General features: G+C 31.1%; 1 protein-coding gene across 7 annotated transcripts in view; it reads left to right on the plus strand.

The window, feature by feature from the left end:
• GRIK2 (glutamate ionotropic receptor kainate type subunit 2) overlaps positions 1–18,842 on the plus strand; it is a 1,183,302-nt gene extending 1,164,460 nt beyond the window's left edge. For 2 of the 7 annotated variants that reach the window (XM_054685483.2, XM_054685485.2), the window contains 2 exons: positions 4,006–4,256; positions 17,131–17,406. In XM_054685483.2, the coding sequence (XP_054541458.1) occupies positions 4,006–4,256; positions 17,131–17,295 (416 nt within the window). In that variant the 3' untranslated portion in view covers positions 17,296–17,406. 7 annotated transcript variants of the gene reach the window in all.
• Positions 18,843–19,081: the final 239 nt, after the last annotated feature.

Consider the following 19,081-nt stretch of genomic DNA (forward strand, 5'->3'; position numbering starts at 1 on the left):
TTTTACTTGGTAAAAGCGATCTTTTGGCAACTTGTAAAAAGATAATTTACAAACATGAGAGTTCCTTACTGTGAATATGGAGAATTTGTTTAAATTATCAAAGAAAGTCCCACTGAGAGCAGCGATATAGAAAGAACCAAAGATTAGAGATTGAAATGAAGATTCAAGGCCTAATTTGGCTTTAAAAGTGTTTGGTTTATCCTGAATGTTTTAAAATAATTTATTTGTCAATGTTTTAAATGTGTGAATTTTAGACAAAATATTTCATATGATCTGACAAAAAAATGAAAATATATGGTCACCCTGTGACCATATAGTCTCACAAGGTTTTAGTAAAACTGCAACTGAAGGCCATCTGTCTATTTTGAGTGTTGCAGTTTTCCAGATATTTTTGTCTACCTTCCTCCACTCATTTATGGTTGTCTGTCCTCCTAACAGTTTGAAAATTGACTCTAAGTTACAATGATGCATGTTCTAATAGACACATTTATAATTTCCTTAGTGTTTTCTAATTAAAGTTAGAGGCCTCTTGAAAACATATACATATTTCTTGAAGGTGACCTTACAGTGTGACTCCTGAGCTTCTCTCAGTTGACATTCAGCAACATCAGTTCTTTGTTTGCCAACGTACAGATTCATGTGGGAGTTTGGACTTGGGAGGAACTGTCTCTATCTACATAATTAATGAGTGTTCACTTCATTAGAGCTAAGTGCATGGCTGTTCATGTCACAGGGAGAATGGAAGATTCTTTCGTTCTTTGGTCTCAATGCGTCCTTGAGATTTTTCATCTAGCTGAAATTTCAGTCCACATTTGACTTCAGCTGGCGTATTTGTAGAAATACTTCCAAAGGAGCATCAAATTATGTATCAAATAAGTAATAATTCATTTTTAATTACTTGTCCTTTTAAAAAATACTTAAACTAGATCAATGATGGAAGGACAAGTAAAACATGTCATTGATTTATTGGCATTGATTATATTCCTTATATTATTTCATCTTGTTTAAAACCTTAATAAGAAGCCCATTAACTTTGTACATTTGATTCAAATCAAATATCATTTAAACATTCCTATATTCATAAAAGCAAGTGTGCTGAGGTTTGCTAGCAATGGGAAATTTGTATATTCACAATCAATGCTGGAAATAGGAAGTTCAGCTGGCGAAAAGTCAAGCGGTGTCTCACTTGCTGAAAAGTAGGTTGCTTTTGTTTATTTGTGTCTTATTTTGTTCTTGAGAATGTAATGGAGAATATAGTGTTTGAAGATACTGGAATAGACATCCCAGTGCAGTTGGTGCATATAGTGAGTTGGCAATAATATTATATTCTTTCAATAGTTCTCAAAATGAGAAATGAGCTCTCACAAAATAAATACTTAAGTGGATTAAGAATTTTCTATATTTGAAAGTCTACTTTCCAAGTAATCACCCTTTACAAATCTTGCTTATAATTATATTTATATAAAAGAAATTACAGTCTGGGCACCTTGGCTCATGCCTGTAATCCCAGCACTTTACAGGGCAGGTGGATTTCTTGAGCTCAGGAGGTCAAGACCAGCTGGGCAACATGGTGAAACCCCCTCTGTACTAAAAATACAGATGGGGTGGCGGGCACCTGTCATCCCAGCTACTCAGGATGCTGAGGCAGGACAATCACTTGAGCCTGGGAGGCAGAGGTTGCAGTGAGCCAAGATCCCACCACTGCACTCCAGCCTGGGTGAAAGAGCGAGACTCTGTCTACAAAGACAAACAACAACAACAACAACAACACACACACACACACACACACACACACACACACAGAAAAGAAATTACAACTTTTTGTTAACCAGGTGTGGCCATTTTCACAAACACTATCAACACAAGATTCGTTGCATATACTGTTTCTAATTCAAAGAAATTTGATAAACTATCATTCTGTTTAAAATGGAGATACTCTTCCCCATTAAGTAAGCATTTATTTTGCAGGGAAAATATATCATTATCAGAATAAAATTGATCTTTCAACTGGCACCATGCTAGATATAGCAAATTAATAAATACTGAATAGTCAAGCAAAATGACCTTAGTTTATGGTGTTTTATTACATATCACAGAGACTCAAGCACCATGTTATTGCTCTTACGTTATGTTAAAATGCTTTTAGTCAGTTATTATGCTCCTCAGAATATGCAAACATTTGCTGAGAGCCTATGATTTGAAAAATGATTGAGAATTCAGATGGACGGATGTTTCTTTAGTGTTCTTTAGTGTTTATGCTAATGGATGTAGATATTCATCTGCATTAGGTATTACATAAGTGATATTTTTGTTAATTTGTTGACCAGAAACATATAAAAATAATGAAGCACATGCATCTTTCTATATGTGTTAGATGGATGGATGGATGGATGGATAAATGGATGGATGGACTGATTGGACAGACAGACAGATAATAGATAGCCTCCATACAAAAAAGCTTGTAATGTATTTAGGAAAATAGACCATATCTCAACAGGTAAATAATAATACCAGGGAACCTAGGCTGAATGCCCAGTGAGTGATCAAGACAGAAAGTAGTATAAGTTGGGCTAATATATTGAAATCTGAAGTGGTTAAGGGGCAGAATTTACACTGCACCTTCGTGTTAGATTAGTATTTTAAGAAGAGCACAGGGGAGAAACTGAGAAGCAGAAATTCCCCTAATATACTTAAGAATTATTGCATAATGAAAATAAAATATTTGAGTTCTAATTATAGGAATGGGCAATGCCCCATTTAGGAAGGTTGTAAAAAATGTAGAGAAGCCATAAACTTCTACAGCTTCTAAGTAGAGAAAAGATGATGTTAAACAACTCTTCAGTTGAGTTTGGTAGATCTTCATTTGTCCAACTTTTTCAACAGGTTACTTACATGCTATGGTTCTCATCTTTCTACTTTTACATTGCCTACTCTCACTAAAAGAGATGTATAGATGTGGACACATTCAAATCAAAACAAAATTACAGGCAATGTTGAATACAAGCTGAAATGTTTAATATTTTTCTGGAAGCAGGAAAACACTATGGGTGAATTTGTACACAAAAAATGGAATGTGCAGTATAGTGTCTTAGGAAAAAGATCACACTTTAGAAGCAGGCTATTTCTGGGTGGGGGAAAGGAATAAAACCAATCCCTTGGAACAGATGTAGAAAAATGCATGTGCTTCAATATTTTTATATGTTTCTGGTCAATGAATTAGCAGATATTACTTATCATGTAATATCTAATGCAGATGAGTATGTACCTCCATTAGCATAAACAATACGTTTTATTTATATTGTTGCCTCCACTGGAAAAAAAACAAAATAAAACATTGTCTCCTAAAAAATAAACTGACAAAGGAACAACGCCCCAAATGTTTACAATACGAGGCTATACGCCCCGTGATTTATAAATTAAATCGCCATAATGATTTTTAAATTATCTAAGTCCATACAACCTGTGACTTCTGTTATGCACATCACGTAACAGATACTAGTGACTGCCCATTATCTGCTAAGTAAAAGATACCATTGAATACAGCTTATTAGTAATTATTCCCTTAAATTACTGCATTTAATCTTGGGAAACACCAATTTTTCACAACTTTTCTGGTCTAAAAATAGAGATAGCTGTTTTATCAGTGCTCTGGTTTCAGTGTAGAATAAATTGTAGATATGAATGAAACATCTTTGCACTCTATCCGTTTTCCTTTGTGGATTCTTTCTTACTGTTTTACAATGCTGTAAGCTGAGTCCACCTTTTAAGAGACATATTCTTTCTTAAAACAAAATTCATTTAATTCCTCAATATCTAGCAAGGCTATCCATTTTAATGATCTTGTTAAACGTCTATGTCTTTTTTCCAGTTGTTTTTCTCTTCTGAAAAAACACTGGCACACTTTGAAGCATTTTGAAAAATCTCTGCCCTCCTCTCATCTTGCTAACCTTTAATTATGAAATTTCAGGTCCCTTGAAATACTTAACATAACCTCTCCTTTCTTAGGTTCTCCATATCGAGACAAAATTACCATAGCAATTCTTCAGCTGCAAGAGGAAGGCAAACTGCATATGATGAAGGAGAAATGGTGGAGGGGCAATGGTTGCCCAGAAGAGGAGAGCAAAGAGGCCAGTGCCCTGGGGGTTCAGAATATTGGTGGCATCTTCATTGTTCTGGCAGCCGGCTTGGTGCTTTCAGTTTTTGTGGCAGTGGGAGAATTTTTATACAAATCCAAAAAAAACGCTCAATTGGAAAAGGTAAATGTTACTTTTTTCAGTTTAAATTTAAAACAATTTTTGTTGTTACAATAAAACACAAACCAAAAGAGTTTTTATGTTACCAACTAATGATAATGCATGGACCTATTGCTCTAAATTGTCTTATGTCATTCATTACATAACAAAATATTATATTTTGTGAAATTTCACAGAAAGACTCATGGTCAGCTTTATGATTTTTTATTTAATTTTAATATGTTTAATTGTAGCCAGCTTCAGGAAAAAAGCTATTTCTACTCTTATTACAGACTTAAAAAATAAACTTTTGTTGTTTGAATTTCATCGTGGTATATGATGAGATACAGTTAATTAAGTGAGTAAAAATTAGAAACTAATATGAAAGAAAAAATACTCTGCAGATTAAAAATGAGGTTTTATATACAATATGGGTTAACAGTTTCAAGTTAGAGAGTAAGTTTTTATCTGAATAGCTTTAGTCCAATAAATTTCTAGTTTAAGAAAGATATTAGCTTTCACTGGAGAAATTACAGTTAATTTTCTACATTAATGAGTGTGTGAAAATAGTATAGTTTCTTTTTGCCATTTAATAGTATTCTTAATCAGTTCTTTGTTTTTTTGTACCAGAGTCCTTCTAAAAATATGTATAAACTTCAAAAATATTGAGGCTATTGCTATATTTTGCATTTGAATGCAGTCATTTGTATAAATGCTTTTTGTGTTATCCTTGAAAAGTTTGTCACCTCATTCAGATTCTATATTTCTAGTGCTATAATTTCCTCATTTTTATAAATATGATGAAGACTAGGAAAATAACTCTTTCAGATGCTACATGATACTTTTTGTATGCAAATTCATTGCTCTGGATATGACGAAACCAACAGTTTAAAGTCTTCTAGTACATTATTTAATCTTTTGTATGTAAACAACTCTTTTGTTTTTGATGAAACTCACAATATTTTAGACTTAACTTTAACCACTGTGGCAGAGTGAGATGATATAATCTTTAATATTTAAGAGGTTTATGAACTTTAGTTGGTAAATACAAAGAGCGAAAAAGAGGTATTTTGAAAATAATGCCATACAGGAATACCAGGTAAATATTTTTTCTAATATTCTTTGAAGTGTTTGTACCTTTAGAAATATTTTTGAAAATAAAAATGCTCCTTTATCTCTAATAACTTATGTCATAATTATTTATCCTTCCTGGAATCAGAATTTTGGATACAGTATTTGTACATTTTTGCTTGATTACAGTACTTGACACTGAGGAATGTTATCATAAATGTATATTTTTATAACCCCATTTTGTCTATGACTGAAATAACCAATTAAAGTTTTTGAAGAATTCAGAAAATAACATGATTTGTTTTCACAACACATTCAGGTTGTTATTTATGCTTGCTTGGCTAACTCAAATATTGGTTGCATTTGTGTGTCTAAGTACACTTTTTATGTAGTAACCATTTTTAAAGTGTCAAAATGAACTTTGAAACTAAATCTAAAGAGCTAACCAAAGAAGAAATATTAACTCATTAATTATCATTTCAGGTTTAATTTGTCAGTAAGTGTGATATTTAAGGCATTAATGTGTAATATAAGAATGAAAATCATAGAATAAATATGGGTTTTCTACTTGGAACCTCAAATAATCCATATGTAATAATTTTCTTTAAGTTATAGCCCAGTATTAAAGTAAAACGAATTAGTCTCTTGATGATATGTGGTATTCTATTGTGCTTACCTCTATGTGTCCCATTCATTTGATTTAGCTAGGTCGTATCTTTAGTGCAGTTTTGTTTTACAAGTATTTGGTTAAAACAAAAACAAATGATGCGAGGATTTAATTTTGTAACGTATCGTGCTTCATTGTTATTACGAACACGTTTAGTTGAATTTTTCAGATATTACCCAGATCTCTTGACATTCTATGGATCTATATGATCCTCTAAAAATTAGAAAAATAAAATTAATGTGCCTTTTCAAACGGAAACAATGAAGCATTAACATTGCACTAGAAAGAAATAACTGAGTGGATATTACATGAGCATTATAGTCACTTCACAATGCTTTGCACACTGTTTCTACATAGCTGCCACAAAGAAATCCAAATTCCTTAGGTTAGCAGATGAGACCCTTTCACACCTGTCCTGTCCACTACTGTAGCTTTATCTTTTGCTCCTCTCCAATTTGCACCTTTACTACAGCCACACTACATTTTAACTCTCAATTTCCCAAGTTTATACTCTTCCTTTTGACTGGAGTAAATCTTGTCTATTATTTTACCTTGCAAACTCTCATAAACATTTTATATTAGGCACTTAAAATGAGACATTAACTTGTCCAGAAAGCTTTCCCTAATCAAAAGGTATAATGGGTTTGGGCACAGAGCATAGCTTGTTTCTAAGAAGTGGAAGTAGGTTTTCATTTCCTATTGCAATGAAAAAAAATGTGACTCATATATCTCATCTTTTTACTTAGTTTATTTCAGGTACTGTCATAATCTAAAAACATGTATCTCCTTTTGAGAAAGCTGGGAAGGTATTTTGCTCATTTCAAACCATTTTCAGCATTAAGTCTAGATATCTTCACACGGGGAACCCCTAAGCACATCTCCATTATCCCATTAACAGTATTGTATTCTTGTTTGTTGGCTTCTGTGTATGGGTGCCTTTTCACACATTAAATTCTTCTTGCTGTTAGGACAAATACCTAGTATTTTTTGTTTGTATCTCCAAGGCCTCAATTGGTGCCTGGTGGCATAATATCTATCTACCTATCTATCTATTTCTCTATCTATTTACCTACCTACCTATCTACCTATCATTTAAATTAAGAATGAAGTTGATTGCAGTAACTTTTTAAGAAAAGTATCATAAAGAAACAAATTATTTTTCTATACAATTCAAAATGGTAAATTAAATAATTATGGATTTAATGGAAATGACTCATTTTATTTATTCTGATAAATTAGGTTCTTGGGCTCAGTTCTTCATTTTTCTTAAGAAAATTTAGGTTGGTCTATATGATCTATATGGCTGTTTAACACATTACTTAATTTATTAAAATTAGCCATACGATAGTCCTAGATTTTATCATACATTTGAGAACATACAGAAATTCAGTTTACTTTTACTTATCATAATTGTGTCTTTAACCTAGATGTCTTATATTTCAAAAATAAGGTAAACACTTGTGAGATCAATTATTTACTCAATAAATATTTATTGATTAATAAATCTACAATGAATTGTGTTTTGCCCATTGAAGGAAAGCACGAATGTATTGGTGACTAAATAGCTTGTCAGATATGTCAGATATAATATATATGAAGTTTAGCTGAATGTGAACTTTGTGAATAAAATTTATAAATAATGAATATCTTTCCATATTAAGTCTTACTTTTAGTGATGATAAAATTATAATATATTAATTTATGGGTGAAAATAAAATGCCTTTTATAATACATATTGTAAATACTAGTGAAAATAAATAGCTCTTGATAATGATAGGCTTTCTCATAAGTTGTTGGATAATTAAGATTAATATGCAAAGTTTCACATTTTTAAATGAGGGCAGGTTAAAAATAAAAACAGAAAATAAAGCTGAAATATGTGGACCTTAAAGCATTTAAAAATGGAAATTGCATTCCTTTCAGATAACCACAAGATGGTGTATCATAATTTTTATAAAAAATGGCTTTAATTGTGATGTAAATATTAATGCCTCAAGGACACATTGCTTTTTATTTATTCAAACTTTTAAAATACTCAGAAACTTTTCTCATCTGAATGTGTCTGAAAAGGTAACTTAATCAACACATGCATTTTATAATTATTTTTCTTTTTGCCTTACCTCTTCTTTGATTTTAAAGATATTTCTACTGAAGTTTCACTGAGAAAGCAATCCAAGAAACTGTTGTGTATCTGAGACAATTATCACACTTTGGGTGTATGGATTTGGTTGAAAGATCTTGTTTCCCTCTTCTAAGACTTACTTCTGGCTGTAACAAGCTGCTTAATATACTGAATTTTGTTGTTTTCTCTGATAATATTTATAATATGTTGGCTTTGTAAGCAAGAATTATAAGATATCATAATAATTTTAATTTTTATTAAACTTTTTATAACATGGATTATTAATGTTTACAATTCTGCATTTCTTAAATATTTGCATATGTCTACTTTTAACAGACATACATAATTTTTCTTTTTTTAGGTTTTCAGCAAGAACAGCAACATAACTTCTATAGTTTGATCTCTTTTTGTGTGTTTTGTATATAGAAAGAATATTTTTCCCATGTATTTGAAAATGTATTTGCTTATACAAATTGTTTTTATTGAACTGTCTGGATATAAATTATTGAGTTTCCTGACATAAAAAAAAATGTTGAGATGAAGCCAAAAGCACTCCTTTTCTTATTAAGTGTAAATTAAGTAAATATGTCTCAGAAATAAAAAATATATATATAAATTATTGCTCAGATACTGAATTTGTGCAATAGGTGTCCCATCTTGAACACACATTTTTGTTGTCTTTAAAATGGTTAAAATGTATTTTTAAATCTATGTGGTATTGTTGTTTTTTAGGACATAGTCTACTTTGGTCAATGTAGCTGTTTCTCTTATAGAACACTGGCAAATTTTACCTAAGACAATCTCTAAATAATTATATTTTTTTCTGGTGCACTGATAGTTCAAAAACATTTTGTGAGGGCACATAGAATGTTCTTCAGTGTTTAGAGGAATAACCAATTTGGAATACAGCTATAAATCAGAGTAGTAGAAGCACAAATGAACAAAACATTTCAATTTGGGGGATGATAAGAAGAAAATCAGAGGGTTTAGTTTAAACACGCAAGACTAGGGATCCTATTTTAAAGGTTATTTATAAGGAAAACACGTAGCAAAGCCAACTAATTCTGTATTTCATGGAAACAGAAGAATGAAAACAGGTTGTTTACAGATGGCTACGTATAAGCTGCTGTTAAAATTTTAAATAATTCGTTCTAACAGGAGCAATGCTTTTTAGAAGAATATACTTTTGGGGTAAGGTATAGGAATGCAAACAGTGTTATAAATTATCAGTAAAAATGTTATGTCAATATTTATGTTTTGCCCAGTAATGCCTTTTTAGAAACTATAAGATATCTATACTTTTTATTAATTACATTTGATGTAAGAAATTTTAGCTGAACTTAACTTTACAGAAGTTAAAAGTTCTAAGTAAATTTTCAGTGTAAAAATTATAGCTGTAAAGCATAATTATATAATAATATAATATTACTTTTCCTTAAAATGCGTTTCACAGCTATATTGACTAAAGTTGTGTTGATTCTTGTCAGACCTTATGTATTAATTTTTTAACTTGTTCTTCAGAAGTTAAAAAGTATAAATAAACTTTGGACAAATGTCAATTTTTTTATTGTTTTTATATCACTGCCTTTCTTTGAGAGCTGAGTGTCTTTCAGTTTCCATGAATGATCTATATAATGACTAATTGGATGAATTTTTAAAATGTCTTGACATACAAATGTAAAATACTGTACTTTGAAATGAGGTGTCAATCTTCATTTTGCTTACTGATCTACTTCCAAATCAGCTAAAGGATTTTTAGGTCATTTGTTTATGATAACCCATACTCTTTGTATCCCCACAAATAATTATTTTTAATTAAAATAATAGTTTAATAGATAATTTTACCACCTTATTTTTATAAATGACTTTAGTTTTTAAAGTGTAATACCACATTTGAATACAAAACTACCCTAAGAGCCATGTAAATATTATCATCTATATAGTACAGATGAGGATAAGTATCTCAAGGGTCAAGTTGTTTTCCAAGGTCAAAGATGCCTAGTCTAACAGTGTTTCAACCATATCAAGCTGTACAGAATGGAGGCAGAATATTTAACTATTCTTCTTCCTCCTTGAATTTTCACTAAGGAAATATATGGATTAGGAGTTTGAATTAGATAAACAGATTATGGGCTTTGGTCATAAGCAGCCTAATAATTTCACCTTCCCAGATAGTAAGCATGAGTTATGGAATTAAAAAGACTTGGAAACATAACTTTGTTTAACCTTAGATAAAATTACTTAGCCTCTCTATTCTTCTTTTTAAATAAATAAATAAATGAAACAATGAATAAACAAGTTATGAATCCATAAAAACGGTGTTTTAAGAATTAATTAAGATAGTTAATATACATAGAGGGCTTCTTTGCACATAACTGGCTTATAACAAGCAGCTCTTTTAAAAATAATATCATTATTATTATTTGTAAAGCTGATACATTTTAACTGCTGCACCTTATGAAAAGAAAGTTTTCTAGCTTAAGCATTAGTTATATGGATGTAACTCTTAAAAAAAAATCGTATCATTATGACTACTAGCAAAAATGTGATGATTAATATTATTTTTTCTAAAAATGCATTTCACAGCTATATTGATTAAAGTTGTGTTGTCAGACCTTATTTATTGTTTTTTTTTTAACTAGCTTAAGTAGGGGAAATTTAAAAATGTATAATGATCCTCAATTTTTCTCCATCCCATTGTGTTTACAAAATACAATATGAAGATATTGGGTAACTGTTTCTGTTAGAGTAAAGCTTTCTGAGAATATTTTAATATTTGATTATGTTTATCATTGTGAAATAATCCAGACTAAAGCATAACATGATTTATAATTTAATTCACTAAGAAAGATATGTATTTCTTTTGCCCTCATAATTTTTTTCTGTCTGCTGTATAATTTAGTATTCAAAAAATTTACATTTAGCAAGAATAGAGTCCAGGTAAAAAGCTCAGCTGAGAATGAAATCATCATTAATGAGGCAGGCTAATATGATAAAGCTTTCATAGATGGAAGTTAAGATAATAGAGTTCCTGTCTTAGCTCTGAGACTAGTTAGATATATAACTTGACTTCTTAAATTTTAATTTTTTCTAGCTATAAAACTACAGTGATTGATCAGTAGGATCACGAAAGATGCTACACGTAAAGTTTCTTTTGACTGCTGAATAGCTTATGTAAATAATAAAACATTTTTTTTAAAGATAGCTGCTCTAAAACTGAATATCAAGAACAAGGTTGTATATATTTTTTTAACATGAGTGATTTAGCCAGTCATTTTCCATCTTTCATTGCTTCACTGTTATATTCATATAGCCTTAGGTCAATTCATACTTCTGATGTATAGCATTAACTGTTTGATGTTTTTAAAAGGCTGCCAATCAAAACAGTTATATTCACAAGAAAAAATTTAACGGGTCACATTAAATGACATTTATTTTCGTTATTTAACACACCAATATTATGTAAAATATTATATCTTATATCCTATGAATATTTTTTCCATTTTAGTTATTATTATTATCTAATGTGGTAGAATAATTTTCTGCAACTAATCACAGTGACTGTTTTGATTTGTTTCCACTACATGTGACTTACAATTCTTGGGCAAACGGCCTACAGAGTCAGAAATTAATTGGAGAGTGTCTAAGAATATATAGTATATCCATAATTAGTTAACAAATAATTTAAATGACAAACACAAAATAAAAGTTTGGTTGATATGTACTAGAATATATTAGACCATTGAGGTACAATGGTATCTTATAGATACCATTGATAGGAGTAGCTCAAATTTTGGTAGGCTCCAAGTAGGATAAGTAGAAATTGTATGTAGAAATGGTTAGGAATTATTCTGAATGAATACTAAAATATCATTTGGTTATTTTATACTATCAAAATTAGGCCAGCGAGATACACAAAATAGGATTTCCTCCTTAAAAATAAATACTAAATGCAGGCTTGAAAGTAACATATTTTATGATATTTCTTGACCAATTAATACATATATTCAAAAAGAGAGTGATGAGCATAAAAGTTAAATCATGCTGGTTATTTTTCTTCAGATACTGTTTTTCAAAAATAAGTATATTGCTAAACATAATGGTTTTAACTTTAAAATGAAGCTACATATGTCAATTATCAATGTGGAGCATGATTTCAACTACACTTCTAATATAAAAAGAAATCTGTGCTTCTCCAAATGCTGTCACATCATGTTATTATAAAAATATATCTTTTAATTAGGAAGTTAAGCTTTTAAGAATAAATATTCTGTAACATCAACAATGATATTCTTGAAAACATTTACCTGTGGACTATTTATGTATTTTCTTATTACATTCAAAATACAAAATAGAGCTCTTTAAAAAAAAAAAAAGCTCTTTAAAAAAGCAATGTAAATATGGCCAAGTTGATACTATCAAGATTTCCAGATCTACATTGTTTCAAGAATTAGAGATGTGTAAATAAAAATTGACTAATTAAATATAATGAATTTTATTAAGAGTTTTACTAATTTAAATGCAATTATACATGCTAACAGCTCAAAGATTTAAATTTTCATTTTCAGGAATCTTCTATTTGGTTAGTGCCACCATACCATCCAGACACTGTTTAGTAATCTTTTGAAACTTACTAAAAGAGGTTTTTAATAATGGTTAGTATCCTTGTGCCTTTCTTTTTTCTTTTTGTAGTCTGTTATATTAATGTGGAGAAACATTTTTATTGTTGTTTTCATCCTAAGGAACTGACCTTATTTAATGACACAGTGCGTGGGTTTCCACCCCTAAGGAGTGATTTTAAAAGCAAGATAGTTGTCTTTCTCTTTCTTCTTCCCTCCAGCTTTCCCTTTCTTCTTCTCCTCCTCCTCCTCCTTCTCCTCCTTCTCCTCCCTCTCCTTCCTCTCCTTCTCCTTCTCTTCTCCTTCTCCTCCTTCTCCTCCTTCTCCTCTCCTTCTCTTCTCCTTCTCCTCCCCCTCCTTCCTGTCCTTTCCTTTCCTCTTCCTTTCTTTCTTTGTCTTTCTTTCTTTCCTTCCTTCTTTCCTTCTTTCTTTCTTTTTCTTTCTTTCTTTTCTTTCTTTCCTTTCTTTCTTTCTCTCTCTCCCTCCCTCCTTCTTCTTTCTTTCTCTCTTTCTCTCTCCATCTTTCTCTCTTTCCCTCTCTCTCTTTCTTTCTCCATTTCTTTTCTTCTTTCTTCTTTTTTTAGTATAACCAGGAAAATGACTGCCTAGTGCACTTGGGTTTTGAGACTTATTTCATAGTCCAATAAAAAGGTTTAAAATAAATTTCAATCATTATATAAAGCATAAAAGACAATTTGTCTCTATTTAATGATAATACGTTAGAATTTTACTTAAAAGTTAGACATGGTAAATTTTGGGCAATGCACAGCACAGGGAAACAATTATATTTCACAAAACTCTGTATAGTTTCAGCTTTAGAGACTTATATAAATCAAGATACGGAATTTGCCTTGTAAACCTTTAAACAAAAAGAAAAGAATGTATATTTGCTCTAGTACCATAAATGAACAGTTCTTTGTGATATCCTTGAATTTGTTTAATTTGCCATGTTAATTGTAAAATCTTGCTCAAATCTAAAGATTATCAAGTTTTAAAATGGGTTAGAATTATTCTACAAATGAGAAAAGAACGTATCGTCTCATAGTAACTTTATCAATAACCTAAATAAACCTATTTTTCAGGTAAACTTACATTGATAAATAACAAAAGAGCTGGCAAAATTCATCTTATTCAAAGAGAAAATTAATAAAATTTGTATTTTGTCATTATGTAATCGAGACCATTGATTGACTTATGAAAGATTGCTTGATTAAATTTTTACTTTCTAATGGCTTTGTAAGCTAAATAAAGTCTATGACGACAATGGTGATTTACATGTTTACAATTTTGAGATAGTTGTAAAATTTGTAAATATAATTTATTTAAGACAGTTTCAAATTATAAAAGATAATACTATTCTGGTAATTGATTAGAATGGGCTTTTTTCAATTTACATTATCTATTACTCAGCAATATAAACTTAATATTATATGAAATTGCTTAAAATGGTTTTAAATGTTCTTATTTGTAGTCTGAAGTAAGTATGGGGTACTAAACACAGAGTTTACCTCTTAAATTGCTAGAAATAATATTGAGTCATTTCATAGTTGAGCTTGTATGCACATGTGTAAGATTTTTTCCTAAGAAAGTTAGGTACTTAGCCTACTCCCTTACTATAGGCAAATTATTAATTAACATTTATACTCTATTCTGTTTTGAAAGTAATGTAACCAAAATATCTGAAAATTGAGCTTGCCAAGAAGAAGGTGTCATAAATTTTTGAAGATTTGGGAAATTTATTGGTTTTAAATGAAGGTTTATTTCAAACGATTCAATGTTACACGTCCTATAACAATTTTAAATGTCAACGGGATCAAGTTTTGACCATGTTATGTCATCTAATTAATTCTTCTGTTAAATGTTTCAACAGAGAGCCAAGACTAAGTTACCTCAAGACTATGTATTCCTCCCTATTTTGGAGTCAGTTTCCATTTCTACAGTGTTGTCATCATCACCATCTTCATCATCATTATCATCATGTTCTTAATAAGTACATCTAATAGTAGGTATTAAGCAACAAGAAACACTGTTTCCATATACTGGCTGTCAGGTGCCACATAAATCCTTTAATAGAAATATAATTCATGAATTGCAGAACTGCATAATTTAACACATAATACATAATGCATGGCAGTGACTCTGTAGTTAATGGGGAATTCACAAGTCACATTTAATCATCACCCATTACAAGTGCTAATATATTAATATTTTTATTAATTTAATGTTATTAAACAAATGCTAAAGTTTTGCCTAATTTTATTAGGCAAAATTAATTGTATGCAATATATTTTCACTAGTTTCTAAACCTGAAAATTTTTTAAGCAATTGAATTAGAAACATTGTTAAATAAGAATTAAAATATTAGAGCCCTGTGTATCTATTGTTGTTAATTCAATCAACATTTAAAGAGCTTATGTGTGTACAAGCAGTGCCATGAGAACTTGACCTCTGCTCTACACAATTCAGGGAGAGAGATACATAGAGCACTGGCAGGCCAGACAGAAAAACAGGATAATGAGTGGAAAATACTGACAGAATAAAACAAAATCAAGTTGTGAAAACAAAAGAATGTGCCTGGTCAAGTGGAAAGGGCTTCCTAATTAAGTTAAAACTTGAGCCATGTCCTGAGGTAGGGGATAAAGTTGGGATGATGTGAAAGATGAAAGAACTCATCAGGGTACCAGAACAAAGAGAAACAAAGGAAAAATATTAATGGAAGCCCCACCAATAAAGGGAGTGTGAGGAGAAAGAGAGAGAGATGGAAGCAGTGGGGAAGGGGGAAGAGGGCTAGATCAGAGAAGTCATGATGGAAAAAAATAATAGATTTGAGTTTGACTTGTTTCCTAAAGGAGAAAATGCTATTAATAATTGATATTTATAAATAGATTATCCTGGTAATTGTGAACCTTTACAGAAGAGTGGCGTAGACGTAGAATTAGGAAGACCATTAAGGAAACTCTTTAAGGAGTCCATCAGAGGAAAATTAGGATATAGCCAGAGATTGACAGGAAGGTAATAGAGCAGTGTCAAAATCATAAAACTAGATATATCAGGATATGTTGCTGGAATCTTAGGTGTGAACTGTAGAAAGTTATCCAACCTCTCTCTGAATCAGTTTTCTCTGACACACAGATACCTAATTAATTCAAAGTATGTTTAGACTGGCACAAACTATTATGCAAACAATTTTTTAAATGTATTTTTAAGTTAACATATAAAATTGTATGTATGTATCATATATAACGTGTTTTGATGTATATATACATTGTGGAATGGTTAGATATGTCTAATTAGCAAATGCATTACCTCACATATTTATTATTTTTGCAATGAGAACACTTATTCACTCTTTTAGCACTTTTCAATAATATATTATTATTAACTATAGTGGCCATGCTGTGGAACAGAGCTCTTGAAATTTTTCTTCCTGCCTAACTGTAAATATGTATCGGAAAATGACACACATATGGTCTTAAATATTTTCATCATGTTGTCTTAGAAATAGTCTAAGTTCATAATCAATAAAGCAGCTAACGCACAAGTAAGTCTTCACATGTATCTCAATCAGTTGAGGAGAGACACTAACAAAATTTTGTTTCATATATATGACTCTACAATATAAATTTTGAGGAGCTGTAACAATAAGCCCCAGATAAACAGAGGTTCTAGCAAATCTATTTCCAATGAGATGGGAACTAAGACAAAAACAACATAGGGTCATATTTTTTCTCATTTGATAAATTATCAGCTCTCAGTTATCAAGCTAATGATGACAAAAAAGTTAATATTTGTTTGTAGATATCTAACATGCTATAATTTGTCATTTCATGATTAAGTCATATTTGTTTGTAATCACTGTCAATGTTTCTATAGGCATAATCACAAAAAAAGACATAATGAAATGCCAGAAATTGTTTTCCATATTTTATGTCTGTGTGAGTGCTATCTTTGTTTTGAGATGTACAATGAAGAATCAGTGTTCAAACAACATTTGCATATCTCATCTTGTGATCTGAAAAGTAGTATGATTTGTCTTTTTGTATCAAGAATGGGTTTCTGGTATAGAATTGTCATTGTATTTAAATTTTAAAGTAGACATCTATGTCATGCTAATCATTTTTATATAATGTCATAAGAAAATTTTATTTAATATATGTGTAATATATATATTACTAGCTGATTGTTCGTTTCAGTATCGGGTGGAGATTTTCTTTAAACTAGCCCACTTTTATAGAATATTTTAATTATCATGGGTTGAGTGTTTAAAGTGTGACAATTTGTTATAACTTTTACAATGAAAATTTTCAAACCTTCAAGGATGTTATGTGACAAGTCTGTTGAGGATGATTTTAATATTGATCTTGGACAGTTACAGTTTATGTATCTTGTAATATTTAATTTTTCTGTGTTCTTCTGTAGAGGTCCTTCTGTAGTGCCATGGTAGAAGAATTGAGGATGTCCCTGAAGTGCCAGCGTCGGTTAAAACATAAGCCACAGGCCCCAGTTATTGTGAAAACAGAAGAAGTTATCAACATGCACACATTTAACGACAGAAGGTTGCCAGGTAAAGAAACCATGGCATAAAGCTGGGAGGCCAAACACCCAAGCACAAACTGTCGTCTTTTTCCAAACAATTTAGCGAGAATGTTTCCTGTGGAAATATGCAACCTGTGCAAAATAAAATGAGTTACCTCATGCCGCTGTGTCTATGAACTAGAGACTCTGTGATCTAAGCAGTTGCAATGATCAGACTTGATTTACAAGCATCATGGATCAACCAAGTTACACGGGGTTACACTGTTAATCATGGGTTCCTCCCTTCTTCTGAGTGAATGTTACATGCGCATTTTGTGGCTGGTTTCAAATGCAGTCCAGTGAGAAATTACAGGTTCCTTTTGAAGCTCAACTGTTGCCAGGAGATGGAATATCAATGCCCAACAGGGCAACCAATAAAAGTGTCACTAAGAATATAAATATTTGGAATCAGCAAAAACTGTAGTGTTACAGGAAACAGTACAGTCTTCTGAACACCCAGATCATAGAGGTGATGATGTTACTAGCCCCCAACTACTCAGTATAATTATTGTCTGAACGCACAGTATGTGTTTATAGGATGTGAAAAAATGTAATGCAAAACAAATTTGAATCCCATGGCAGTTGGAATATAAAGCAGATGTTCATCACTTATTTTCCTTTTTTCTTTTCTTTTTTTTTTTGACAGTCTGTGTCACTGATTGAGATAGAAATGCCAATTATCAAGGAAATAATGTTTTCTTAAGTTCCCTAAGGCAGAAGATTTAACATGCAATTCTACCAGATCCCTTCCTATTCCCCCAACACCTTTTCTCTAACCCCCATATCCCAAATAATAATAATAATAATAATAATAATAAAAGCAGTGGGTTCAGTGATTCTGAATTAAAAGGATAATGTTTTGCAATGTTCCAGTTGTAAAAACTGGCCGAGTATTGGCTGTGTGGAAGACTAAAGCTTTCATTCTAACATTCAGACATAGCAATCCAAACCCTTGTTCCTGCTGTAAATGAACTTGATGGAGCATGGGCAGATTTCAGTGATACGAGAAAGGGGACTGGTCATCTATAGAAAAATCTGTGAGAGAACTTGGAAGTGGACTGCGTTTATCAATACAGTCACAATGTTAAATGAACAAAATTCTTGAACAGTTTTTTTTCAAAAAATGTTCAGGTTTATTTGTGGAAATGCAAGATTTCTATGAAAATAGTTTTTGTATGGAAATTTTTGTAATACTTTTTATCAACAAAACAAGAACATGTGTTCCTGTCAGGGGTGTGATGTGAAGCATGAATGGTAGTGCGTGTGCACCACCAACGTTTGGTGAAAACTATTTTTATCAAGAAAAAAGGAATCATAGAAGAGAAATATTTTCAAGTTAGATAATATAAAAGCTAGGTGCACTACCACCACTGCTTACCATGCCACACCCCTGGTTTCCACGAGGCTGACAACATACTGTAATGAACAATTGTGTGTAAAATGGTAAAAGACACAGACCTCTTGACAACATTGTGATAACAGTTGAGTGCACACAGTTTGCTGTTTGAATCCAATGCACAAAATTAAAAAAAATCATTAAAATTATGTTCATTTTACTTTCAGCTTTGTCTTTCATTTTTCTCTTGTATGTGTAATGAATGCACCATACACTTCTTTACATTAAGAGAAGCACATATCCTAAATATTTCTAGATCATCAAGGATGGCCACTTCCCAACTACCTGAAGAAAAGAAGAAAAATGCTTGGGGGAGGACCTACTCAGATCTGGAAAAGCTGGACTGGGATATAAAAAGTAATCTTAAGTTCAGAGCAGTTAAAATAAGACAAACAGTAG

Source organism: Pan troglodytes, chromosome 5 (assembly GCF_028858775.2).
Source record: "Pan troglodytes isolate AG18354 chromosome 5, NHGRI_mPanTro3-v2.0_pri, whole genome shotgun sequence".
Lineage (NCBI taxonomy): Eukaryota > Metazoa > Chordata > Mammalia > Primates > Hominidae > Pan > Pan troglodytes.